Source organism: Perognathus longimembris, chromosome 10 (genome assembly GCF_023159225.1).
Source record: "Perognathus longimembris pacificus isolate PPM17 chromosome 10, ASM2315922v1, whole genome shotgun sequence".
Taxonomy (NCBI): domain Eukaryota; kingdom Metazoa; phylum Chordata; class Mammalia; order Rodentia; family Heteromyidae; genus Perognathus; species Perognathus longimembris.
This window is the reverse complement of record NC_063170.1, coordinates 41,472,197-41,500,035: the sequence shown is the minus strand read 5'-3', so window position 1 is coordinate 41,500,035 and position 27,839 is coordinate 41,472,197. Positions and strand designations below refer to the sequence as shown.

General features: G+C 36.7%; 1 protein-coding gene across 1 annotated transcript in view; it reads right to left on the bottom strand.

Annotated features, from left to right (window-relative positions):
- The window catches only part of Kcnh8 (potassium voltage-gated channel subfamily H member 8), a 367,265-nt gene that overhangs the window by 15,349 nt on the left and 324,077 nt on the right, over positions 1 to 27,839 (bottom strand). Inside the window, exons 12-15 of the mRNA XM_048354862.1 lie at positions 16,533 to 16,571; positions 11,136 to 11,491; positions 8,809 to 8,915; positions 7,251 to 7,327 (exon numbers count right to left, since the gene is read on the bottom strand). Of these exons, the coding sequence (XP_048210819.1) occupies positions 7,251 to 7,327; positions 8,809 to 8,915; positions 11,136 to 11,491; positions 16,533 to 16,571 (579 nt within the window). The remainder of the gene's footprint in view (positions 1 to 7,250; positions 7,328 to 8,808; positions 8,916 to 11,135; positions 11,492 to 16,532; positions 16,572 to 27,839) is intronic.

Sequence of the window (27,839 nt, the reverse complement as noted above, 5' to 3'; positions counted from 1 at the left end):
TATCAGCTTACTTGCCTGTTATATGAACATCTAATATATGAGGATTTCTAATGTCTCTTCAAACTCCAAACTGATATTTCATTTTTCTTCTAATCAGTGTTCTAACATCTAATCACTAATATAAATAACACGCAGCTTACATCTGTTCTTCATTTATCATCTCTAAGTTTATGTTTACTCTGTGCCAGCCATAAGAAAAATAAAGCAGAGAAAGACACTTATCATCATAGGACTAAAATTCATGCAAATCTGATAACTGTAAAATCAACAGAAAGAATATTACAAAGCAGGAAATGTTTGGAAATATTCCAGTTCAGATAACTGTGCCTACAAAATGTCAATAACCTCAACATTAATCTGTATAATTAAGAGTGGAAAATGCAGAATGGTTTCACAAGCAGTTATATGGCTAATTTTGCTATGTCAGAAAACAAATATAGTGCACTTGTTTATATTTTTCATTTGAGGATTGATGATAAAGAACTATGTATGACTACAATGAAGAAGGTCTATCCCAGGATAGGCTTTAGGGTGGCCTAGCAGCTCTATCATTATGCTTTTAATTAGTTCAGTTGAAGATAAAAATATATAATAGTAACAATAATTCAGAAGCCTAAGGAATTAATTTATCATAAACTAGTAGGTAATGTCATACAGATTTCTTATGTGGATTATCAATAACAATTCTGAGATTTCTCAGGCTTCTAGAAAAGTAATAAAGCACCTCCTGATCTATTTAGGAGGTTTTCTTTCTATTTCCTTGACTCAAGGAGACATTACTGACCCATTACCATTCTTGAATATGAATTAGACAGCAACTGAGATTTGTTCTCTGGTTTCTAGGAAAAGGGATTTCATTGTTTTTTTTTAAATCAATCAATCAATCAATCAATCAATCTATCTATCTATCTATTTATTTATTTAATTTTTCCTGGTCCTGGGGCTTGAACTTGGCCTGGGTGCTATCCCTGAGCCTCTTTGTGCTAGTGCTCTAACACTTGGAGCCACAGAGCCACTTCCAGCTTTAAGTAGTTTACTGGAGATAACAGTCTCATAGACTTTTCTGCCTGGGCTGGCTTTGAACCATGTTCCTCAGATCTCAGCCTCCTGAGTAGCTAGGATGACAGGCATGAACCACTGGTGCCCGGCTCTTTCATTGGTTTAAAAAACTTATATGGGTATGTATGATGCACTTAAAGGCATTTTTCTGTTGGCATTTTCTTATTGGTGTTGAGAAAAATTAAATAGCCATAAATATGGAATTGCATGGTAAATAAAATCTTTTTATTTATTTAAATTTTATTTTATTGTCAAGGTGATGTACAGAGGGGTTACTGTTACATAAGTAAATTAATAAGTACATTTCTTGTTGAACATTGTTGCAAAAGAGTGAATTACTGATACATGCCACAAATGAGGACCCTTGAAAATGTATTAAGCAGAAAAACAACTCAGTCATGAAAGACCATATGAAGTGTTCACACGGAATGTAGATTAATGACCATGCAGGGCTGGGAACAGGAGTGTTGATTTGGTTAGGAGTGATGGCTGTATGGTGTGGAATTTCTTCATAAGCAATGAGGTATTCCAGAGTTGATGGTGATGATAGACACACAATTCTTTAACAATGTTAAAGCCATTAAATGTTATATTTTAAGCATGAGAATTGTGTGGTGTGTTAATTCTATCTCAATACACTTATTTTAAAGAGTGTTAATCGTGTAGAAGCTACACTACACTGCAAAAACTCATTGTAAATTGTTATATTTCTACATTTCAAGATGGATAAAAGTAAGCTTATGTTAACTATGGCTCTTTTTACATACTTATAAGATAAAAATAGTGAAAAACAAATTCATTCTAACCATCCAAACCCAAGCACATAACACATTCTCTCATTTGGAAAATATAGGTATGCTTCTGCTTACTTTCTGTTAAGCTATGCAGTTTCTCTGCCTGATTTGGTCATTATTTTGCCATTAATATATTTAATGTAATATCAAGTAATAGTTAAACATTGTTAAAGTGATACCATGTGTTTATTTTCCTTAAATCTTCAAGTCTTGCAAGATACTTGTATTTTCTTTTATGTTTGTACTGGGGTTTAAACTCAAGAACTCATGTTCAGCAGGTAGTTCTACTACTTGATCCATGTTTCCAGTCAATTCTGATTTTGGTATTTTTTAAAAAATAGAATTTTGAATTTATACACTGGCTGGAATGAGCATTTATTGCTCACTTTTGAATGAAGCTATCATACTTCAGTGGAATTTACTTATTTCCTTTATATGTTATTAAGTTATCACCACAACCTTCTTTTCTAGGTAATTTTACAAGTTAATAGAAGGACAACATCAGCCTAGGAAAAGCAAACATCATGTTAAAGACACAGAACAAAGATCAAAATACTTCTTTTCCTCCGCTTTATTTTTTCTTTTTGCTAGTCCTGGGCTTGAACTCAGGGCCTGAACCCTGTCTCTGGCTTCTTTTTGCTCAAGGCTAGAACTCTACCACTTGAGCCACAGTACCACTTCTGGCTTTTTCTACATATGTGATGCTGAGAGATTGAACCCAGGGCTTCATGTATACAAGACAAGCACTCTACCACTATGCCAGATTCCCAGCTCCTCCCTCCTTCATTTTTTTCCTATGGGTGTTTTATGCCTACTTCCACTGTGCTAGAGCAGATTTCTTTGGTAGGCTTTGCTATAATGTCTTTCTGGGTCAGTCAGATTTCTGAAATGAGAAAATATACTTACCCTTACCTACAAACCTTTTCAGAAATGGAGCATTTGGCTTACACAGCCCATGTCTCCCACAGTGACTTTTTGTTGTTTTCAAAGAATTTCTTTAGAGTTCCACACTTATCTCACTGTAAAGCTGTGTCAGTGTTGTCCAGAGTTGTGCTACTATCAACAGCTGCACTGTATCTTGTAACTTTCTTAACCCTTCTGTGGATCTACGATATTACCACTGTTATTCCTCTTCTGATTTTGCTTTTCTAGACAGCTGATCATGAAATTTACAAATGAACAATTTTCTTGTAGCTTAACTCTTTGAGTACACAGAATAGGTGTCTTCAATCTTTTATACCTCATACCTGTTCTATACCTGTATCACGTGTCATGACTCTATTTGTTATGGCCATTTGGGTGATAGAATTAATATCATGCATTGTATTCCACATGTATAATCAGTTCAGATTTGCTGTATAAACACCATTACTTTGCAAGACATATGAAGGAAATGAAGTGGTTACAAGAAGGGCAACTTTACAATTAAAAGCCATTTGTATTTGTGTGTGTGTGTGTGTGTGTGTGCGCGCGCGCGCGCGCACGCGCGCGTCCCAGGTCTGTGCTTGAACTCAGGGCCTGGGTGCTGTCTGAGCTTTCTGTGCTCAAGGTAAACCCTCTACCATTGGTGCCACAGCTCAATTTCTGGCTTTTTGGTGGTTAGTTGGAGACAAGCATCTCATACTTTCCTGCCAAGGCTGATTTAAAATCTAGATCCTCATATTTCATCTTCCTAAGTAGGTAGGGTTGTAGGTGTGAACCACTGGTGTCAGGCTCCAATATAGTTTATTGTTAACTATTTTGGTCGACCCAAAGGGTCAAGGCTATGTAATTTAAATTTTATGTTAAAGATAAGACTCATTAAAAAAATTAAGCATCAACCATAGGGAACTGTCTGTTTTGCTATAAAGAAAATCTAATCTTTTGAGAAGGATAATTGGACCACTGGTATTTTTCCTTGGCCTTTTATTTCAACATATGAAAAGTACTCATGTTGTCTTACTAGAAAAGTAATAATAAATGCAGAATCACATTAAGGAAACATTTCTTTAAGGAAACATTGCTTTAACAGATCCATCACTGGTCTACTTCATCAAAAGAAAATAATATAGTATGCAGCTCTATACTTTAACTTGGAAATGTTATCTATACATTATTTTTAATTTCTGATAATCACTTTATCATTATTATCTTTAATCAGATGTACAAAAAAGATTCCAATTCAGCATGTCAATTTATGAGTACAATGTATTTTGATTGATGTTGTCCTTTCTATCATTCTTCCCCAAGCCTATCTGACAGTCATCTAACCCTTCAGTTATCTGGTTCTATCTTCACATGTGTACATTGAGTACTAAGGTTGTATTTACCTATCATTCCTCTTTTTACTCATTATCTATGTTTTTAAAAGTGGAAGATACAAGCATATTTTTTCACAAAAGAATGATGGACTTTAGGGCTGGGAATATGGCCTAGTGGCAAGAGTGCTTGCCTAGCATGCATGAAGCCCCAGGTTTGACTCCTCAGCACCACAAATATAGAAAAGGCCCGAAGTGGCACTGTGGCTCAAGTGGTAGAGTGCTAGCCTTGATCAAAAACAAGCCAAGGACAATGCTAAGGCCTGGAGTTCAAGCCCAAGGACTGGCCAAAAAAAAAAAAAAAAAAGAATGAATGACTTTAATATACTCAAGTTAAGAAATAGGTCAACTATTATGAGCCAATAGTTTCTTGAAGCTATTAAATCTTCTCATGTGTATGTAGAAAAAAATCCAATTGTATTAATGAACGGGTTTAACTAGAGACAATCCCTGGAAGAGACCTGTTCTATAGGTTTATATTCTGCTTTCCATTGGAGTTTTGTTTTGTATATATATTTAGCTAAGACAGTTTTTATTTATTATTTTATTTTTAAATTTAATTGTTGTCATGGTGATGTGCAGAGGGGTTACAGTTACATAATAAAGTAGTGAGTACATTTCTTGTCATACTTGTTACCCCCTCCCTCATTTTTCTCCCACTTTTCCTCTCCACCAATCCCCCTCTCAAGTGAAGAGATTTGGATGATCTAGTGTTTGGCCAAGTCCTTGTAGTTTAAGGGCTTTCAGTTAGTATATCATCTGATTTTTCCTTTTTTGTTCTGCTAGTCTGGCCTTTGACACTCTTAATTCCTGTTAGCTACAGTATTACTTCCACAGATGACAGGTGTGGAAGGCAAGATAGTAATGAAATGTAAATCTTCACTAAGCTGTAGAAACAGATTTTTAAGAGATATCTGTGGATTATAGGTCAAGTTACTCAGTCATCAGTTATTACAGCTAACTAGAACAGAATGGAATTATACAAATTTTATTTAAAATACTCTCATCACCACCATTGTACAGGTATAGGTTTGTCCTCCAGATGTCATCCTTTAATCTAAAACTTTAGTCCTAGATGGGGATTCAGTTACACTGTGCATAATTCTGTTACATGATCTGAAGAGTTAAAGCAAACCCCATTTTCATGCAGTCCCCATTTTGTTGTCTGTTTAAACTTTGAGTAACCCAGGCCACCAATTATCCCGGCTAGCAGAACAAGCTTATTAAGGCCCAGCCGGTCAGGAAACTCCCTCCTTAACTCTAACCTCCTGGGAATGCTTAACTCTAACTGCCCCAGAATGCCTCGAGCCCTGAGCCAATCAGACTTGTACCCGTATCCTAATCTTGCTTGAACACCTGATTCCTGCAACTTGTTTTATTGCCCTTATAAGCTCTATGAAATCTCAGCTCGGTGCTTCCTCCTAACCTCCGTTGTGTCGGTGGGTAGGACGAGGCCTGATCTGCAGCTCTCCTGAATAAAGCCTTGCTTTTGCATTTGGGAACGTCTGGCTCTCGGTGGTCTTCTTGGTGGTCTTCTCACGACTTGGGCATAACTTGGGCATAACATGCCATCACCATCACAAACTGAAAATGTTCTTGTTTAATTTTCTTGGGAGTCTTTCTGCTCTCCTAAGCAGCTACAGCAGGGTATCAAGAGCCTAAATCTTACTTTTGCTTTTTTCTTGTTGCTTCTCAGTGGAATAATTGACCAATCTTATATACTTTCTCAGCTATCCTGGGGAACTGAGCCTCAGCTTTCCACAGTTTCCATTATCTCTGCTTTTTTTTTTTTTTTTTTGATTGGTTGTGGGGCTTGAACTCAGGGCCTGCACTCTTTGGCTTAGGAGTGGTGCTCTTCTATTTTGAGCCACAGTGCAAATCCAGTTTTCTGGTGGTTAATTGGAGATAAGAGTTTTGTGGATTTTCCTGCCTGGCTTTGAACCGTGATTCTCAAATCTCACCTTCCTGAGTAGCTAGGATTGCAGGTGTGAGCCATCTTATTAACAGACATTATTTAATACCTTCAAAGTTCTTCTTATTGTTGTGCTGGTACTATGCTTTAAACTCAGGCCCTGGAGCTCTCATTTGTATTTTTGGTTTAAGATTGCTGCTCCAGCACTTGAGCCATGCGTCCACTTGTAGCTGTTTTGCTGGTTAATTGGAAATAAGAGTTTCAGACTTTCCTGACTGGGATGGCTTAGAACTGTGATCCTCAGATCTCAGACTCCTGAGTAGTTAGGATTATAGTTGTGAACCGCCAGGCCAAATAACTGTTTAATTATACACTGTGTCAGAATCTGTTTATACTGAAGTTCTGGGGATTGAACCCAGGACCATTTGGACTTTAGTCTTTTGTTTTTGTTTGCTTCCTTTGAGGTAGTACCTTGCTAACTTTGGCTAGTCTGGCTTTAAACTTGTTTCTTCTTCCAAGTAACTGGGATTACGACCATGATTCCATCATGCTTAGTCTCAGAATCGATTTTAATTTCTTTGTTTTTTTTGAAGGGAGAGAAGTTGAAATTGAGGTAATAATCAAGAAGCAAAGTCTTTATTTGAAATAACTAGAAAAGTCAAACTTTATCCAAACAGAAAGTAAACAAACAGTTTCATAGGGTTGGATTTAGCCACAGAGATTAACTATAAACTATGAGAGAGATTACTGGGGAGACAAAAGTACCCCAGTGCTGATTTATGGTGATAATTAAATCATTCAATGAGGTTGTTAAATATACTTAAAAGGAGCTACGTTTTTCGATAAAAGCATACATCTTGAATTACATATCAATATAGTTCTGGCATTAATTACAATAATTATTATTTATTTAGTGCTTACTATATGTCAAATAACTTACTTAGATTATCTCATTTAATATCGCAGCAGTGAAAGACAGATATAATGATTATCCCCTTCTGATACATGCAATTTGAGAAGGGGTAAGAGACTTGTCAGAGGCCATAGGACTCCTTTGGGGTTGAGTGGGCATTCTTGCATGGTGGACTAAAGTGTTAGCACGGCTACTTAGGATTTTATGTTGCTAATCTGTTAACCAGGATTGTCTTTACTCATCACCCAAGTACCACCAAAGAAGGAGTTCCATACCTCACTGTTGAGCTTGTTTATCTGCTGTTTGGTCTCCTCTGCTTTGATGAAGAGAACAGCAGCTCCAATTTCTGGGTCTGAAAAGTGACAGGTACAGAATGAGTTCTTTTTAAAAATAGATTGCATGTTTGAGCACTCAGGAGCCCCACTTGGGAGGGAGACCCACGCTATCACCTTTAGCCTGTTGTCTTTGTCACGTAGGTTCTGTCTTCCTAAGATCAGACAAGTTTCTTGTAGCTCTCTGGATGGGGCCCATGCACTCTGCAACAAGGCGCATGTCACTGTGACTATAGTAATTGAGTGTCCACGGCAAACCTTCCATTACTCAAGACTCAATTACCACCATGCTCTAAGATGGCACATTTCTTCCTCTTTGATTCTTATCCAAAATGGCATCAGTCAGTGTCCATGCCACGAAAAGGGTGTCCTTCTTTTCCTTCTCTCATTCCCTCTCAAATATTTCTTTGTTAAGGAGAACATCTTTTTCTGTTGCCACTTATATTTCAGGCACTAATCTGTACTGTGTATGGCCTATTTCTTCCTGTGTCATTTCAAAAGCTAATTTACTCCATTTCCTAGTTCCCTCTTCACTTTTTCTCTACTTTATTTTCCAAGTACATTTACTTCTGTCCAGGACAAAAAGTACAAATGAGTCAGTGCTTGTTCAAGAGAAAAATATTTGACAAATTCAATGTTGCTCTCTCTCTCTTCTCTGTTTCAATTCTCAGCAGTTATGAGTAGCAAACTTGTTCTTAGGAGAAGAGTCAGTCAACATGGCCCAAAGCAAAGTAATAATAGATTATTGGGCAGAGATATTTTGCAAAGTTAATCCAATTATTCAATGAACAAACAAGACAAAAAGAAAAGATAACAGAAACATTTTGCTGGTAATTATTTGGGATTATATCTGCTGACCCTTGTTCATTATTCTATCTTTATCTAATACACATGTAGCTACTTTAAATTTCATTTCTCATTTCTGGACTTCATTATGTTGGCAGATTTCTTTTTATGGAAATGTACTCAAGATTGAAAGGGAGACAGAGCCCTGAGCTTTAGTTGAAGAAACACTTACTAACTCGTCTTCATGCAAAGTTACTGCCTCATACAGTTGTCTATAATTTCTAAGTTGCTTACATTGTTCTCAAGTTGTTTACTGTTGGTTAAACTGCAAATATATAACTTCTCACTGAATGATTGGTTACATATAATTAGTATTCTCACAGTATACAAGTAATATAGCATTTACTTCAGGTGATGTTTTTGTAACTTGGTTTTAATTCATAATAGGAATGCATGGGTATTATGTTATAAACAGCTACCCTTTAGCTACCAATTTAGATTGGTTGGGAAGTGGCAGGGCATCTAGCCAGGATGATAGAAAGTAACTATAAATCCTATCTTAATAGCTTGGAAAATGGCTCAGACTCAAGTAAAATAAGTCAGTGGCTCCAGTAGAATGTTAACACATGGAAAATGGGAATGTAGTTGTTATGCCAAGTGACACAAGTTAAAAAGAGATATCATTCCTCAAGGGAAGATTAAACAATGCCCTTACCTCCGAGAGGAGGAGAAATTCTTGGCTCTGGTCTAATTCTCTCAGAGGTAAAGTCAAAAGTCTGACTTTCTTCACTGCTGTTTCCATCTTCAATTCCATCAACGATCCTGTATAAAAGAAAGGAAACCATTGGTTATGCTTGACAATAACTTTTTACGTTCTGGATATTACAGTGCTGTGCTATCCAGTATGTCAGTCACTTGTCTTGCATGACTGCTAAGGTCCTGGGATGCAGACTCTGCTAATTGAGATGTGATTTGTATATACAATACATAATGGGTTTTGGAGAATAAATGACAAAAATATAAATTATGTAATTATTTTATATTCTTTACATTTAGAATGATATTTGGGATATATAGTATCAAATAAAATATATAAAATGCATACTCTGGTTTCTCTTCAGATCATATAAATCTTTTGCCTTTTACTGAAATATAAAATGCAAAATATAAAACAAAACTCATTTTTCCCTCTAGACAATTTAAAGTTACATATCTAAAGTTGGAGAGTTCAGACTCTTACATATTATCAGATTCAATTCTCAGATTCAGATTGAAATTTAAGGTTAAAGTACGTGTGTGTGTATATACAGTTGTTTTACTTGAGTAAATATTAAATAAGTGCTCTGAGTAAAACTTGGTAATGATTACAACATCACACAAAAATAAATCTGCAGCCAATTCACTCTAGATTTGGACAAATTTATTGAAGTGCTAAATAATGCTATTTAATTTACTAGCTGTTTTTGTCCCTCATTTTTTCCCTTGGTAAATCATATTAAACTCACTCACCAATTAAAAAGATAAATGTATTATAAAAAATTATAAAGGCAGCAGAAAATAAAAATCACCCGTAATTTACCTATGCTAGCATATCCTCAGAATCTTTTTCCATACATAAAAGAATATATATTCGTTTTGTAAGTATAGGATCATATTATCCATAAACTTTTCCCCTTAAATACTAGAGCTGGCTTGGACACTATCCCTTAGCATTTGTGCTCAAAGTTGGTAATCTAACACTTGAGCCACAGCTCCACTTCCAACTTTTTGCTGGATAGTTGGAAATAAGGGTATCATGAACTTTCTTGCCAGGAATGGCTTTGAACTTGGGTCCTTTGATTTCCGCATCCTATGTAGCTACGATTCCAGGCATGAGCTATCAGTGCCCAGACTAAAACCTTTCTTTTCTGGTCCTGACTGATTCTTCTCCTATTTAATTACATTTTCATTTTAGTAAATAATTAAGATGAACAGAAACAATCATCAAATTACCATCTCCAAATGAATGCCTGCCAATTTAATGTCCACATACTTTTTTTTTTTTTTTTGGCCAGTCCTGGGTCTTGAACTCAGGGCCTGAGCACTGTCCCTGGCTTCTTTTTGCTCAAGGCTAGCACTCCGCCACTTGAGCCACAGCACCACTTCTGGCCGTTTTCTATATATGTGATGCTTGGGAATTGAACCCAGGGCTTCATGTATATGAGGCAAGCACTCTTGTCACTAGGCCGTATTCCCAGGCCCTGTCCACATACTTTTGACTACATCTTCTAAGCTTACTTTTTTCCTAATTGTCTTAATGGGTAAATTGTGCCCTATAAGAGGTTAGGTATGTAGTATATCAGAAAGGTCACCTGCTTTCAAGTAGAAGAATGATTTGCATCTAACCTTTAGTACTTAACATCTCAGATTTTGGATAGAATATGTATTTCTGAGTTTCTGTTCTTACAAATTTATAGTAGAAATAACATAAACTATTTTCTGGGATTTCAAGAAGAGTAAATAAAATAAGGAGGATGAAATTACCTAGGGAAGCACATGGAAAATATGAGGCACTCAATATTATTTTCTGCTTCTTGTAATTATTCAGCTGGTATGAGAAGAGATCAAGTGTAAAGACAATAAAAATACTAGACTTTGTACCATTTCTTTTACTTTTCATCATATATTTATAAATTACAAAAATCACATTGTAGCAGTACATGAAACCTAGAAAGGAGTCCACGGTTTCCTTTTGCGTTTGTATTTTTACATTTGCAGTGATTATCCATTTAACATAAAAGATAGAGCTAAATGATTGTAAAGGGAGCGAAGAATGGTTGCTGAACATTTAGTGGCTCCTTTTGAGAATGCTGATAGAAGTGTGTGTTCTCATACCACACCTATGCATACTCGTGCTTGTACTGACAGTTCCACATATAATTCAGGAAGGAGGAAAAATCCAGGCTATGATCCTACGTGGTGGACAGGCTGAGAAATTTGCCAAGCACCTCTTAATCTGTACTAAAAGGAATTGGGAAAGAGTTATACCGCATGAGCTTGTACCTTGGACTGAGATCTGGAGGTCCAGTACTATTCGAAGTGGAAAGTTGCAATTTCAAGTTCTTCTCTTTCTTTTTACCATGGTTGGGGAGCTCGATTTCATGCTTGGTTTGTGGGGAATTTGAACTGGAGACTCGGATAGGTGAATGAAATGGCACTGTCCCTGAGGCCAGCTGCTTTAAGCTTATTCCTAGGTAGCTTTTGTTGCCTCCAACCTTCTTGCTTCGCGAAGAGGAGGATCTCCTTGTATAGATGGGAGAGAGGGAGGCTGTTTCCTCTTCCTCCCCTTCCTCTTCTTCTTCATCTTCCACAATGGATGGTAGTCTCTTGTTGATGCTTCCATTTCCCTTGGGCTCTGACTAAATCAAGGGATAACACAGATTAGTACAAATGGCACAGACTTCTTAAGTGGTGCATCATTCATGCCGGGAGTCCCACTGAGGAAGGTCAAATTACTTAGGAGATTTACTACTCCTTAAAAAACAGAAGTCTTTGCAGATTTTGTTTTTTTGCAAAGTTTTTCTCAATTCTGATCTCCAAGGTAACCCTCTCTTCTTGCTTAGTTTTCACCCCTCCCCCACTTCTTTCTTGGTCTTTTAGACTGTGTTGGTGGGCAACACGATGAAAGGCATTGCATTCTCACAGCCTTCCAACTAGAGTTCACCCAGCTACTCACTTGTAATAGTGTATGGAACAACATCTTAAGAATGAACATCTTTTCAATTTTAGTGAAACTCTTAAGCTTTGCCATTTAAAATGCTATCTTTTTATTTTTTATTTTTATTTTTGGCCAGGCTTGAACTCAGAGCCTGAACTCAGAGTACTGTCCCTGGCTTCTTTTTGCTCAAGGCTAGCACTCTACCACTTGAGCCATAGCACCACTTCCGGCTTTTTCTGCTTATGTGGTACTGAAGAATTGAACCTAGAACTTCTTGCATGCTAAGCATGTGCTCAACCACTAAGCCACATTCCTAGCCCAATGCTATCATTTTAAATGATCATTAGTGCAACTTTACATGGCAGTCAGCTGGCAAAATTGTGTTATTCTCAACAGCAAAACTCTTTCTTCTGGGCATTGGTGGCTCATGCCTATAATCCTAGCTACTCAGGAGGCAGAGATCTGAGGACTGTGGAAAGTGGAAGCCATCTCAGGCAGGAAGGTCCCTGAGACTCTTATCTCCAATAAGCCACTTAGAAAAAGCCAGAGTGGGGCTGTGGTTCAAGTGATAGAGTGCTAGGCTTGATCACAAAGAGGCTCAGGGAAAGCACCCAGGTCCTGAAACTTTCCTATTTTAGAACCCTTGGATAGGAAAAATAATTAGAATCATCTTTAAGCTACTCTGCTTCCTATTCTGGTTTCTCACAATTTATTAACAAGAATGGACTAAACCATCTGGTCTTCTCTCTTTGAAGAGTCCTTCCAACCCCCCTCATCCCCAGGACCTCTGGATTCTTGACTGGGGTCACTGAATCCTGTAGGCTCAGAAGATGAAAGGAGATAGAAGATAGCCACATGATGATGGAGAACTAGGACAGAAAACTCAACAAAAAGTCACTGGAATAGTAGGTTTTTTGCTCTGTTTCAGATGTGGCTTCTTTAGGGGCCTATCCAGAGTTCAATTCATTCTGAAAGGTCAATTTGCTTTTCTGTGCTTCAGTTCCATTTATACCTGCTTATCAAAATTTCTAATAAAATATGACTGAGAACTGAAAATTACTAAAATGATTAAGTCTCACAGGTTGATTTCAATGCACAGTTAATTTATTGTGTTATTTGGGCTTTTCTGTGTCTGTATCAGTTGTAGTGATTGACATAACAAAAATTGGGGTGACTTCAAGCAATAGCTCATTCATTTTAAGTGACAGCTGCTAAGTGAAGTGACTGATTTACTTATGAAGAGTGCTTAGTATAGTAGTCTTGATGGCTCAAAATTTCTGAACAAAATGTTGTTCCTAGACTCCTTACATTAGCTAGACATGATTATTTTAATTAACAATGAAGCCAGAAGTTCTTCATTGGAGTAGTCATGGTGTTGCTTTTATTTATTTTCATTTTTCACAGCATTTACAACTCTCGGCTTTAACAAAAATTGGACCCACATGGATTGCAGGGGAACATTTGCAAACTAGCATTGTTTAATAAAAAAATGAGCTCACCCAGCTAAACATACAACAGGGCAAATTTATCAAAGAAATGAAAACCACTGAGTATGTTCTCTAATTAGATTTCTGTTTACATTTCCACTGACGATTTATTCATTCTTTTGTTTCAAGAACTCTCTACTGACTTTAATAGAATTACCTGATTAATAACTGTTCAGTGTTTGTGCTTCTATAATTTTGTTCAAATCTCATACTCTGTTTTTTGGCAAGGAACTTTAGTTGGACAAATTTCTTAGAAACTGACGCTTGTAATTATGGCAGAAGACATTATTCATAACAAGAATTCATAACATAAAAGTACATTATTCATAACCTGTACCTGCCATCATTGCTGACAAGACTTAAATAATCATTATATACTATAATATATTTTAAATATTATATACAACTATGTAATAATTAGTAGTAGTAGTACTGGGGTTTGAACTCAGGACCTTATAATTACTCAGTTTGCTTGCTTGCTTGCCACTCTGTCACTAGGACTACACATTCAACTTTGCTTTTAGTTGGTTATTTTGGAGGTGTAGTCTCTTGGACTTTTCTACTCAGGCTAGCTTTGAACCATGATCATGCAGATCTCAGGCTTCTAAGTAGTTAAGAGTGGAGGCATAAGCCATAATCTGGCTGCATTTGTAAGTATTATTTGACATCCAGCCCCACAGCCCTCTGTGTAGGAGGCCCAGTTTCTTTCTTCAGGCCACCTATACTGAATTATTTGCTTCCTTGTGTAGTGGGATTCATCTGTGCTACACTTTCAGAAAGTCCAGTTACCTTCTCATCTGCCCCATCCCTTCACTGTCTTTCTAGCTGGTACCGTCAGGACTGAAATATGGTTTATACATGCAGAGTTAAGGAATCTTAAGTTTGGTTTATGATATTTTGCTGGGAAACCACTGCAAACTGACAAGTGATTAGTCAAATCTGTCTTTACCAGAGAGGATGCAGGAGAAAGCCTTGTGTTCAGCCTGGGCTCCTGGTCACATGGCCCTCAAGCGCCTATCCTTTACTGGTTGAAACTTTTGTAGGTGTACAAGTATTAAAAGATCTTAGCTTGTTAGCTATGTCCTTTGCCATGTAGAAAAATTTTTAAGGAGAGGAACATAAAGGTGCAATTCTTATCTGATCATATAAAATATTATGGAAAAGCAAATGAGGAAATGGAAAAGGCTTTTTTGTTGCTGTCTTTCTTTTCTTTTTATTTTGTTTGTTCATGTATCTGTGTTTGGGAAGGCAAGGTGCACAGAAATGAAGGGATAAAGGGCAAACAAATGCAGCAGTTGCAACCTACTAGACAGTATGTTGAAAATGAACTATACAACTTGTAAGCGGTGATGAGAAGGGAAAACTGGGAGAGAGTGAGGAAAGTGGTGACATTGTCCAAAAAAAGATGTGCTCTTTACCTGACTTATTTAATTATAACCCCTCTGTACATCACCTTTATAACAATTAAAAATAAAAATTAAAAGGTATTAGTTTTCTCATCTGTAAACTTGGAATTGAGTAAGTATAATACCAGATATTAGAAATGGAAATGAAGCACTTAGAAATGTGCAAAGAAAAAGTTGAATCAGTGCTTGCAGATGATTATCAGGAAGAAGATTTTGAAAAAAAAAATCTCTATCAGGGTAAGTATTGATTCTTGCTTTCTTTCTTTTATTTTAAATCACAATCTATCCTTCTTCCACAGTTAACAAAACATTAGCAATGCACCCATCACAATCTCCTTTCTCAGATTCCCTTGCCACTTGGTTTGGCCACGAGGCAAAGTTCTAGGATAACAGCATACAAGTGCATATGTTTTGAAGACCCATAGAGAGGCTACTAGAAACAAGGGAACATCTAGGTTACTCTTTCTCATTTCTTTGGTATTCAGACTGGAATGTGGATGAAATCAATGGATGTTCAATAACTTCTTTGGAGAATGAGGAGATCTCAAAGAAAGGTATATAAGGATGATAAAGCTGAAAGAAGAAATTCAGGTAGTTTAGTGATACACTAGAAAGATTTCCTTCTCTAGGCTTTTCAACCAGAGAGAAATAAGCATGCATTAAAAAAAACAAACTTGTAATTCTGGTGGTTTTAACATTCTAAAGGGACTTCAACCTCAATTCTACAGAAGAATTTTTTTAAGTCAAAGATGTGATATTATTAGGAGAGATCTCCATCTTCACAGTTCTATGAAAAGGTGAGAAATTCAAATTTGGAAAAAACAACTACCATAAAAATCCTATTTTTCTCATCATGAATGAGAGAATAGAGAAAGGTGTGAGGGGGAGCCAGTGTTGCCTTGAGAAGAGCAATCTGCCCAGAAAAGGTGAAATGTAAAGAATATTATGCCTTTTGATGAGAAGGATTTTGTAGAAATGGGAGAGAAAAGACAGATAGTTCTAGAGAGAAACCTGGTTGGAAGAACTGAGATGTTAGGAACTTCTAAGAAGTTTCTTGGTGTTCACATTGAGTATTTGTTCTACCTCCACTATATTCAATAAGTTATTGATGTGCAATGGGATCTATTTGTGGTGTGTGTATGTGTGTGTGTGTGTGTGTGTGTGTGTGTGTGTAAGGTGTTGAGTTCTAGAGCACAACACAATAAAAGGAGCTCTTCCTAAGCTTATGGGATTCTCATCAATAAAAATCTAGCTAGCAAAAATGATGAATCAACAGCTTCTTATAGAAAACTGGAAGAGAGTGAGGGAAGGGGTGACATTGTTCAAAAGGAAATGCACTCTTTATATGATTTATGTAACTGTACCCTCTCTGTATATCACCTTTACAGTAACAATAAGTAAAAATTTTCCTATAGAAGTGGAGGGTTCTTAAAAGTGGGTAATGTCTTAAGAATTTAAGTAAAACTACTTCTAAAATATCTCAGATCCATATATATGTATATGTATATTCTATCTATCTAAACTTTATTGATACATGACAATGAGTCAGGAAAGAAAGGCTTTGCAAGATCAACACCTAAGAATTTAGATACTCTCTGCAGATTTTGGCTAAAAAACACCCCACAAAATACTCCACTGTCTTAAGACAATCAATTTTAAGGCCTTTTCATAGAGATATGAGATGCATTCCTTATGTATCCTCCAGCTCAAGAAAATCAGTGCATCTTGAATGGAGAAGAAAATTGGAGAAAGTAAAAAGTAAACAAATTACATTTTCAAAAGGAAGACAGGTATGTTGGAAATCATCCAGATTTTTGATAAGTATTTTGCTATCTAGATAAAGCCATACCTGTGAGACTGTCGATTTGTTCGATAATCTTGATATCACCTGAAACAACAAACAAAAGTTTTAGCAATCATGAAAGCCTCTCTAGGTTATTATGGTCTGAGTGAAATGAAGGGGGCAATACAAAGAGAAGAATCGTCAAGGAATGTTTGTTTGTGAAGGTGACATAGGCTAAAAAAAGTGAAAAAATACCTTCTGAATGACATTGAGAATATCTCTACCCCTCTACCTCCTAGGACACGGATTGACCAATGTGTGTAATAAAAACATAAAAGAGGCTGAATGTATATCACAGAAGATCATATTACAGAATAATCAAAACAATGGTGAGCCCAATGATTATATTTTCCACCTTCATGCTCTTTTTCCTCTCTTTTAATTTTATTCTTCTGTACACTTATCACTAAATTCTCTCATCTTCTCTAATTTTTCCCCTTTTCTCTATGAAATCAACACTCATGGAATGCCATTTAATGTCATTACTTTTTATTTACCTGACTCTACTTTTTGCTTAAGTACCGTATGGGTATCTTGTTCTTTTGTTTTATTCATTATGATGTCTCTCTTTTTTTGTGGACTATGATAAGTATACTAAAGATCACAGTTCCCTCTTTAATTGGATCTAACACCCCATTTGATTGCAAAAACAAATGCTGTCAGTAAAATGGAGACATATATGTTCAACTGTAAGACAGATTTCAATTTCAGAGTGACTAAAATGTGTGTGGTGGGGAGATGTGTCTTAAAATCCCTTAAGCTTGGATTGCAGGAAGGTATACAGAATACCAAATTATAGTACTATAGAAGAATGTATTTAAAACATGAACTCTCCATGATATGCAAAGTAGATCTAGAAATTGTGACATATCCAGAAATATAACTCTGGGATTATCAACACTGCTTTCTTTCTTTTTGGCCTAATTATACTTGTTTCAATTTAATGTGGTAATAGATGGTATAAATTAACATAATTTTATTCACATGTAAAAATGTACTTGCAAATGATCTGCCTAAGTAAGCCATACATACTTGGCAATTCTGTCACCCTCTCATCATTTTTTCTCTCCTCAAGATGATTAGGGAATATATCTGCTATTATTTATACAAATTCCAGCATCATTATTGCTGTGCAAATATATGTTTCATCAATGTTTAATCTTATCAAAGCAGTCAACCCATTCTACATCTGCTTAGTTGCCTGAATATGCATTAAGCAGAAGCATTGTAGACATGTTTGTAAAAATTCCTTAAACAGTGACAAATGAGACATCTGAATAATTAAAAATGTAAAAAACCCCACACAAAATGAAGGTGTTCTTGCTACTGTGGTAGACACAAAAATGTGTTTTAAAAAGAATTTTGGTTGCCGCGTAGAGGTTAGTTGTAGAGAAGGAACAATGGGATTCAGAAAAGCCTGAGAACTGTCCAGTCAGTGATGCCTAGAGGGGACAGTGGGCTGTTATCTGATTTGGATGTGCTCCTAGCTCCCTGCCTTACTACTGGTCTGTCAGGCTGCTGAGTCTCAATTGTTTTAGTCTATCAGTACTTCTCAATCACTGAGGGATCTCATTAAGCTACAGGTTATGATGCAGGAGGTCTGGGATGGGGCGTGAGATTGTCTGTTTCCAGTGAGCCCCCAGGTAATATTGGCACTGCTGACAAGGTCTCACAAAGAATATATTGTTATTATCACCCTATTACCCATTAATTAGCTAGGTGTTTAATGTATGATAAGTAAATAATATCAAGTATAATGCCTGGTAAGTGGTTTTCAGGCATTAGGACCATTAATTCTCACTGTGATCCTAAAGGTTTGGTATTTTAAAGTTTCTTTTATTTTATTTTTCAGAGGAAATAAAGGTCTAGATAGAGTTAAGTGATTTGCTGAAGATTGCAAGGTAGTAACTGACTAGGAGCAGGAAAATGGCTGGCTGTTATGAAGGTTAAAGGCAATTGCATATTTTAAAAGGCTGGTAAAGCAGGATGCTTTAGTCCTAGTTACCCACCTGTAATTCTAGCTACTGAGGAGGCTGAGATCTGAGGATTGCAGTTCAAAGCCAGCCTGAGCAAGAAAGTCTATCTCTAGTTAACCACCGGAAAACTGCAACTGGTGCTGTGGCTCAAAATGGTTGAGCAGTAGCCTTGAGCAAAAAGGGCTCAGGGACAGTGTCCAGGCCCCAAGTTCAAACCCTACTACAGACCACAAAAAAAGATGGATAGGGAATATATTTTTATTTCTACTAATTTTTTGTTGCCTTTGATTATTCTAGGTTATTATATCTCATCATTATCTAGACTTAGTGATGGACAAAATCAAGGCAAATTAAATATATGTCATACATATATACATACGTACAACATACACAGACACAAGAAAAATACAGAGTATCCACATGTATTGGTATGGTAATTTCCCAAGTTGTGATACTCTGAATAATTTTATTTACACATAATATGAATCCTTCATGTCTACAATCTATATCTTTATTCTAATAGCTAATCTTTAAGAAATTCCACAAAATGCAAGGAATGTTTGTTTAATAGAATAATGGGATTTTAAAGTTAGATGTGACCCAAGAATATCTACTATAGTGGTTTCTACACTTTGCTGATAATGAAATGTTTTAAGGAACTTTCTTTAAAAAAAAAAACCAAACAGATTCTATTTTACTGACTTTAATGTGCAAGTCTTATTTACCTGGTGGAATACAGGGCCGGGGGGGGGGGAGGGGGGCGGAGGTAGTGATCCAGAGGTTTGCTTTTTTAATTAAGTTTTTTTTTTTGCCAGTCCTGTGGCTTGAACTCGGAACCTGAGTGTTGTCCTTTCCTTTAACTTCTTTTGCTCAAGGCTATCATTCCACCACCTGAGTCACAGCTGCATTTCTGGTTTTGTTGGTAGAAGACTGGAAATAAACATCTCACGACTTTCTTGCCTGGGCTGGCTTCAAATTCAGGTGTGAGCCACCAGCACCTGGAGATCCAGAGCCCTCCCTCCCTCCCTCCCTCCCTCCCTCCCTCCCTCCCTCCTCCCTCCCTCCCTCCCTCCCTCCCTCCCTCCCTCCCTCCCTCCCTCCCTCCCTCCCTCCCTCCCTCCCTCCCTCCCTCCCTCCCTCCCTCCCTCCCTTCCTTCCTTCCTTCCTTCCTTCCTTCTTTCCTCTGGCTTTTTTTGTTTTTAACTTTCCTATACCAGTTGACTCAGAGTTTCTAAAGGTCTCCAGATCAGGTTTGAAAGCAGAGTTTATCCGAGTCCCTAACTTTAGAGAGATGGACACAGTAACTGAAGGAGATGAATCAACTTGCCCACTTTATCCATAAAGTGGTTTCTGTCCTGACTCTCAGGATTCCTCACATAGAACTAAATGTTTCTCAGATACTGCTATTTAGACAGAAAGCCAAAATGCCTTGTCCACTATGAAGTTGAAACCTTGCATGGAGTTTTATGATTTCCAATCAAGTAGACCTCCAAATACTCACAAAATTAGGTTGCTTGAGCACTGCTTTAAGCTTTTCTGGGGCCATACACCTTCCAGAAACCTGAAAATGCATAGGCATCCTTTCCTCAAAAGAAACACATGGGTACAGTACTGGAATGGAAAATGCTGATTGAGCCCTCTTGTTTCAGAAAGACTGGAAAGACTGGCTTGTTTTGGGAAAACAATCTTAGCCAATTTGGAGTCCCTCCTACAGGAGATTTTTAAAAATATTTTATTGTTAAGGTGATGCATAGATGGGTTACCGTAAGGTAATAAGTACATTTCTTGTTGAACACTGTTACCCCTTCTCTTGTTTTCTCCCACTTTCTCTCCCCAAAGAGATTTTTTAAAATATCTTTTAGACAATAGGAAGACCATCTGGATATCACTAACAGAGGTTATTATTAACAAGCTAGAGTTATAGAGGTTGGGAAAACAGGAAGAAGGAAGATAAGGCATCAGGAATGGAAGTTGTTGCAACCATATTGAGAGGGATAAAGGTGGATAAGTTGGGCTAGCCCATTTGATCCTAGGAATTGAGCCCTTCAATCTGTCCGGATGGAAGGAGTCAGGTGTACATAATAAAAATGCACCTTTGTTCAAGATTATTACAGACAGAATTGAGACCCTATAGACTGGAGAAGAAATACATTCTCAGTTGTAGGAAGTTGTACAGTTTGCGCATAGATTTTTTTTTAAATGCCTTCCCCACCTCCAATCCTAATCATCTAAATTTCTCTTTTACTCTGAGAATCCAGTGGGAACTGCCAGCAAATACTCTTAAATCTACACGGAGAATCAGAGAGAGGAACAAATATTTTCTAATTACTCATGCTATGTGCAACAAAAACCCAAAACAAATTCCCAAGTGTTTTTTTTTTCTTTCAAACTGCAGGGAGAAGTCATCAATATCCTATTATTGAGTTTTAGCTCCAAATGGAAATTGAACATGCTAGGCACATTAATAATAATTTAGGTGTGAAAAGTGCGATTATATTCTCTAATGTTGTTCTTTATTGAATTTTATTTCTCTAGAAACATTTGTAGGCTCATATCTGATCTGTGGTCTAGCTCAGATTTTCCTAAAATTCTTAAATTCCCCCAATAGTCAGCTTTCTTGCTACTGGTATTTTCACCAGTTCTTTTTAGTTGGGGAATAAGTTCTACCATTTATTTTCTTCCTTCATGCAATAACTCTGGATTCTGGCAGTGGGCAGTATGGCAACTTGGTTTTTCATGGGATGTAATTAACCATCTTTAGAGTTTTTTTTAATTAGTGGTGAGGTATTATTAGTAACCTTTCTTAACTCCCAAGTTCCTTTTATGAATCTGAACTAAAAAAATTGAATACAACAGAGCCAGAAAAAAATAGCTAATCTTATTGGGTTCTATAGCATGGACATTTGAATTCTAAATTATAACTTGGATAACGGCCAATGAAGGCAGAACTCTATTGTCATTTTTTTTCATTCCTAAGTCAGAATTTATACATTATTTTCTGTCTTTTCAATTCGAGAATTCCATACGTTATTCTGGCAGGAATGTTATCTGCAGATGATCAATTGAGAAATGTTATGCACATTACAAGGCACTTGTTTCTGACTGAGTTGGGAAATCTTCTGCTTTCTTCATAATGACACATTGATTAAGTCAGACAACAGACTGGATGAGCATGAGTTCATATTCAGAAAAAGGAATTGTTCTACATTTTATCTTGTTCACTGGAGAGAAGTACAATCAGTATGGGAGGTTATTTGGAATACAAAGAATATGAAGCATATTCACAAATTGTCTTATAACTCATATAGTTAAACTGTCCACTAATATAATACTGTAAATAACTGTTACACAATGGAGTCAAGTAGCAAATGGAGAGATCTTGTTTCTGTCTCTGCTCTACTTTTTCCTCTTAGAGACTGAAACAGAGTTGACAGTCAAAAGTACTTGACACAGTTGGCAGATGGCCAATGGGAAGAGGAAATAGAACCTTTGGGAGAAAATATAGGCTTTGAATAAAGGAGCATTAATTCTCAAGGAAAATAATAGGCTATTTCATCACCATCAAGTCTGAAGAAGACTTTTAGGAGTCTGGTCTGAAGCCTCATGTGAGTAACTAAGTTTTTATTAAAATTCCTTAGCTTGTTACATAATTGAGGAACAAAAGAACCAATGTTTCCAAGGTTTCCAAAATTTATTCTGAGTCTCAAGGTCAAGACAAATTACTGAGACTTCCAGCGAGCTTCCTTATACCATCTGCAGATACAGTCACCAGGTATTTTGATGTCATCTGGCTTCTGTCATTCTCCTTTTCTCTCCCTATCCCTTTTGTTTCCCCATTGAATACTGAAGGGAAGAGGAGGGATATAGATAGATAGGTAGATAGGTAGATAGAACAATATTTTAGGTTAGTCTGGCTAATTTATAACATGCACTGGTGAAATATTATGGTGAAATTTATTTGTTACTATATGCACATTTGTTACTATATGCAATTACTATATGCAAAAGTTGGGGAAAAAAGAATCGCAGGAAAGTAAAATAAACTAGGTTGAAGGGGTTATAGAGGGAATGGAGAAGACCAATATAATTAGAATACTTTACGTGTGTGTATGAAAACAAAACAAGAAAAAATGTTGAAATTGTTTTAAGAATGGAAGAAGGGCGGCAAGTGAGAGATGGAGGGAGTTTGATCCGGGCTCATTGGGTGGATGAATGGAAATATCACAATAAAACCATTCATGTACAACTAATGTATGCTCATTAAAAAGGGTACAATCTACTAAGATTAGAGAGAATCTCTTTCTCTTGCTAAAAGCTATCACTTTTACTGTGGAGTCACGAGTTAAGTAATAAGAGTCTTGACTGTGGGGTTTATTGATGGCTAAAACTGGAGGATCGTGTGTTAGCCCTTAAGGTAGGGACTGTCACAGAAACTCTCATTGCTCTATGCTGTAGTGAAACATTCATGTATTGGGAGTGGGACCCATTCAGCAGGTGCGATATCATGCTAGTTAAGACTGGGATTTCCTGTTCCTCTCAATTATTAGCTATGTAACCTTATGAGGCCTATTATTTAGGACAGAGTAGGTAATACTGAGGTGACAATAGGCTTTCAATTTTAGTGACTTCATGCAGAAGAACTTTCTCAGTCATTTGCAATTACCTGTCTGTGGAACATTTCTCTAAGAGGTGTCTGGGGCCTAGGTTTCCTAAACTGTATAATTCTGTACTGTGAGACCTCATGCTCTCGAGCTATCAGGACAAAGGGTATGGACACATCCTCCTGGGGACACAAACACTGTAGCCTACCAAGACGCATCAACTCACATTACAGTTGCCAGAACTGCAAATCAACTCAAATATGATTATCTATGAATTTAAGTGTATAAAATACAAGGGTTTAGGACTAAAATAAACCTCACAGGCATTCCTTGGTACTTATTTAGATGTTTGGAAAATGAAGGATTTTTTTCTTAAAGAAAAATGTTATTTACTACTACTATACTAGGGAGTGTAGAAAATTAACAAAAATCTCCCATATAAGAATTGAAAAGACTTTAAGCTTAAAGACAGTGTTTCTCAAGTCAATGATGTGGGAATTCTGCAGGGTAATCTGGGTTGAAAGAATTTACACATTGTATTAAGGTGAATCCCAGGCTCCGCAGTGACCCACTTCTGACTAAGGTACAGAGATTCCTGGACACTCTGTAAAGTCAGCTGCTGTGTAGTTGTAAAGAAGCACAACAGCTCGCTTTGCAGGATTTTCAGGATACCTACTGGGTATTTTGGTTCTAGACCAGTTCCATAAAGAAAAATGCTCAGTTTGATGTCAGAAATTTGTACTTCCTAAATCCTGAAGGCAATTTCTAAAGTTAGAGTGAAATGCCTAATTTGCTGCCTAGGAATCCCCTTGCTAATTACATTCTGTGAAAAAAAAAAAGGGAAACCCACCCCATATGCTAAAGATTGTGTTCGAAACAGCAAAGTAAAACAAGCTACTTTCTTTATTTGAATTACAGTGCCTGGGTTAAGCTCACCAAAGAAAATAAGGAGTGGGCTAAGAAAGACATGATAGTTTTCAGGCATCTTATATATGGCCAAATGACAGTTTTGCCATAAGGAAATCTTTGAAATTGAAGCATAAGAACTACTGGTTCATCACAGCATTAACATATTCCATTGTTTCCACATAAGAAAGGGATCTTCATGACTAGCCAATATGAGACGAGGCTTACAATATTTTGTTCTATTCAAAGTTAATACATCAAGCCCGATGCCAGCAGCCCAGGCACTGGGGAGATCTACATTTGAGGATATTGGTTCTAAGCTACCTTGAGAAGAAAAGTCTGTGATACTCTTATCTCTAATTAACCAGCAAAAAGTCAGAAATGGAAGTATGGCTCAAGTGGTGGAGCACCAACTTTCACTGAAAAAGTTGAAGGATAGTGTCCAGGTTTTGAGTTCAAGCCCCTGTACTGGTACATGCACACACACACACACACACACACACACACACACACACACACACTCAATACATCAAGCATTATGAGGAAGATACTATTTATAATTTTTTTATTGGATAAAAACAAGTCTTTATTTTGAGAATTTACAGTAGGATTTTAAGGCAATGTAATTCAGGAAGGAATGTATCTGGCTAATATTTTTGCTCACCCAATGGAGTTTCCCAAAAAGGAAATTCCAGGAGTAAAAATTAAATCATAAATAAAATATACTTGATACCCCTCCAGCTTTTTTTCTGTGAATAATATTTCCACCTAGAGTATTATTTTCTCTGGGAAGAAAACTCATCCTCCATTTATTTACACAGTGGTATATATTTTCTCTTTCTTTTCTCATGTAAATGTGTATGTGCCTGAGCTTTTATCATAGGATACACATTTCTTTAATCTACTAAAATAAGCAGTGAAGGATTCAGGGAAAATGCTAATGGGATGGAAGGAGAAAGCAGCAAGACTTTTTCTGATATTTCACAATGTGGACAAGCTTTTAGAGATAGCACATGGAAATCTAGAAACATAGTCCCCATTTCCAAATTTGGGGAAAATTAGAATGATTATCTACTGACAAGTGATCTTCATAAAAATGTGGACCCCAGGGCATAACCAATACTGAACCAGTATATTTTCCAGTGAAGTTATGCTCAAATGTAACTAACTCAGTTATAGATCCTTTGTAGTAATAATTTATTTAGCTCTATATACAAAATATATTCACATAGTTATCTTCAGAACAATTTTTTTCTCTCCAAAAATGATTTTATGTGTTTGTGATTGTAGTGGGGCTTGAACTCAGGCTTCACCTTCTTGCTTAGCTTATTCCCTTAAGGATAACTTGAGCAACATTACTACTTCCTCTCTCCAATTTTATTTATTTATTTAGTGCCTACCCTGAGGATTGAATTCAAGTCCTAAGTGCTGCACTTGAGCTTTTCCACATCTCCCCGTCCAGCTTTATTTATTTATTTATTTATTTATTTATTTATTTATTTATTCATTCATTCATTCATTCATTCATTCATTCATTCATTCACTCACTTATTTGGGTGGTTAACTGGAGATAAGATTCTCACAAACTTTCCTCACCAGACTGGCTTTGAACCTTGATCCTCAGATCTCAGCTTCTTGAGTAACTGGGATTACAAGCTTGAGCCACGAGTGCCCAGCCCTTTCTTCAATTTCAAAGCTGTTCCCATGGTGTGAAAATGTGGACAAGTGACTACTGAGAGGAAGATGTGTCAACAACTATTTATACAGATTTCTACAAGCCAGTTTCAATCTTCCGGGCCAAACTGTGCTTGTTGGGTTGTTTTTTTGAGACTTGTAGGAAACCTGTAACACTGGAGTATTTGGAGGAATGAATGATATCGGCTTCGTTCTGGGTATATTGAGTCCAGTGCTGGAAGTGATGGATTCTCATTCATTGCTCTGTTGAAAAATGTTTGTTTTTTCTGCACATGGTATGAATGTTTATACAATTAAGATAGAAGAGTGACTAATAGCCTCATGTAAACTGTATATGATCTAGAATATAAATAAGCTTCGTTAGCACTAGTCAGACTTGGGACTGTATATGAATACTGGCAAAATGTAGTGGCACAGATCAGTCACCATATGCTCTGTTTTGAGAGGACCTAATCTTAACAATAGAAAATGTAAGTGGGATTACCACATCACTAAAAGCTTAGCATCTTGCAGATGTTCATGTCAGAGTTTTCGTTAATCATTTTCCTCAATGACACGGAAACCAAATCCTTTAAATCCCAATTCATTTGGCAGAAATGCATGTTTCTGGGTCCCTCCACCCTTGTAGACATGTCATCACCACCTGCTGGCCTCGCGGTTCATAATTCTGAGGCACTCCAGCTTTTCCTCCTAACTCAGCATCTTGTGTACTTCATGTTTCTGGCGACTTGGCTGCTGTTTCCTCCTCTCAAAGCTGCCACTCTTTTGGTGTCCCAGAATGCTGGGTTTAAACGGTAAGCAAATAGATGCCGCACATCTGATGGAGCTGAATGCCTCAAGATCTGCCTGCTGAGCTCAGTCTGTGAGGTGCTGTAAGCAGACCAGCTCCGCCATATGTCATCCTTCTGCTGTCTACATCCTTTTGGAGAGCTTCCTGGGAAGTGCGCTATTAAAGATTTTCATTCTGGGATTTTGTAATTTGATTTTAATTTTCATCAAATTTTCAATAACTTGGCAAATTTATAATAGCTTTAATCATACCACCCACTGACTTTATGCTTACAAACATTAGATCGGGGTTGGGGAATAGAGAGTTATTGGTGGAAATGTACCACAAAATCAGCGATGACTTATGAAACCTTAGTAGAACTTGCACAGTTCCAAAGAGTGAAATATTTACTGCAATAAAGCCTTCAGAAGTACTATAAAAAAGGCCCATATGCTACATGACTCTAGACAAGTGAAAATGTTCTTAGGAGAGGAACACAAAGACACAATATGTGCATCTGGTCATATAAAATAATATTTAACAATGATTTCCAGGAAATGGAAACAAGAGGTTTTTTTTCTTTGTTGCTATTTTTGGTTTGTTCTGTTTGTAAAAAAGGTCGACATCCTGAAGTAAAAATCATAATAAAGTTATATTTTACAAAAGTTTTAAAATTTCCAGAGGTAAAGTATTTTAAAGAGAAATGTGAACACAATTCTAAATGAAAAAATGTGGCTTCTTTCATCTGTATTCTCAATTCCTCTGTACCAATGCATGTGTGTTCAAGAGATTCTGAGGAATTTTTCAAGTCCTGGCAAATGTGATAAATTCACAGTCCAAAGATTTTTTTTATTTAATTCAATTGGTAAGACCTAAAACTTCTCACAAGAATGGAGTTGACAGTGGAAAGAAATCGAAGTACTATTTTGTATTACGTCTTGACTAGCAACATTTGTCACTCAACATTATACATTTGAGATGACAATGAAGTGGAGAATTCACAATTCTATTCTTGAAAATGGAGCAAGAGAGGGATCAGGAACTTTGATGTATGTAGAGGATTGAAAGGCACATACTTGATGGGAAGAAATTCTTATAGACCCAGTCCAAGACCTCAGTATCATTTAATTAATCGGTGGATTGATGATCGCATAGAAAGTCAAATATTAGTGGAGAATAAGTCAAAGGGACTAAGTACATTCATTTTGCCATCTTACTTATCCTCTTGCAAATAAGATGTGCTTCCTGAAATATTCCATTACAGTGGATTTTTGATGAGCTCTGACCAGTAATAGAATTAATGTTAAAAAGATTGTATACCCTCTACCTGAAGTGTGTATGAAGGAGACAAGTACCTTTTTTTCCC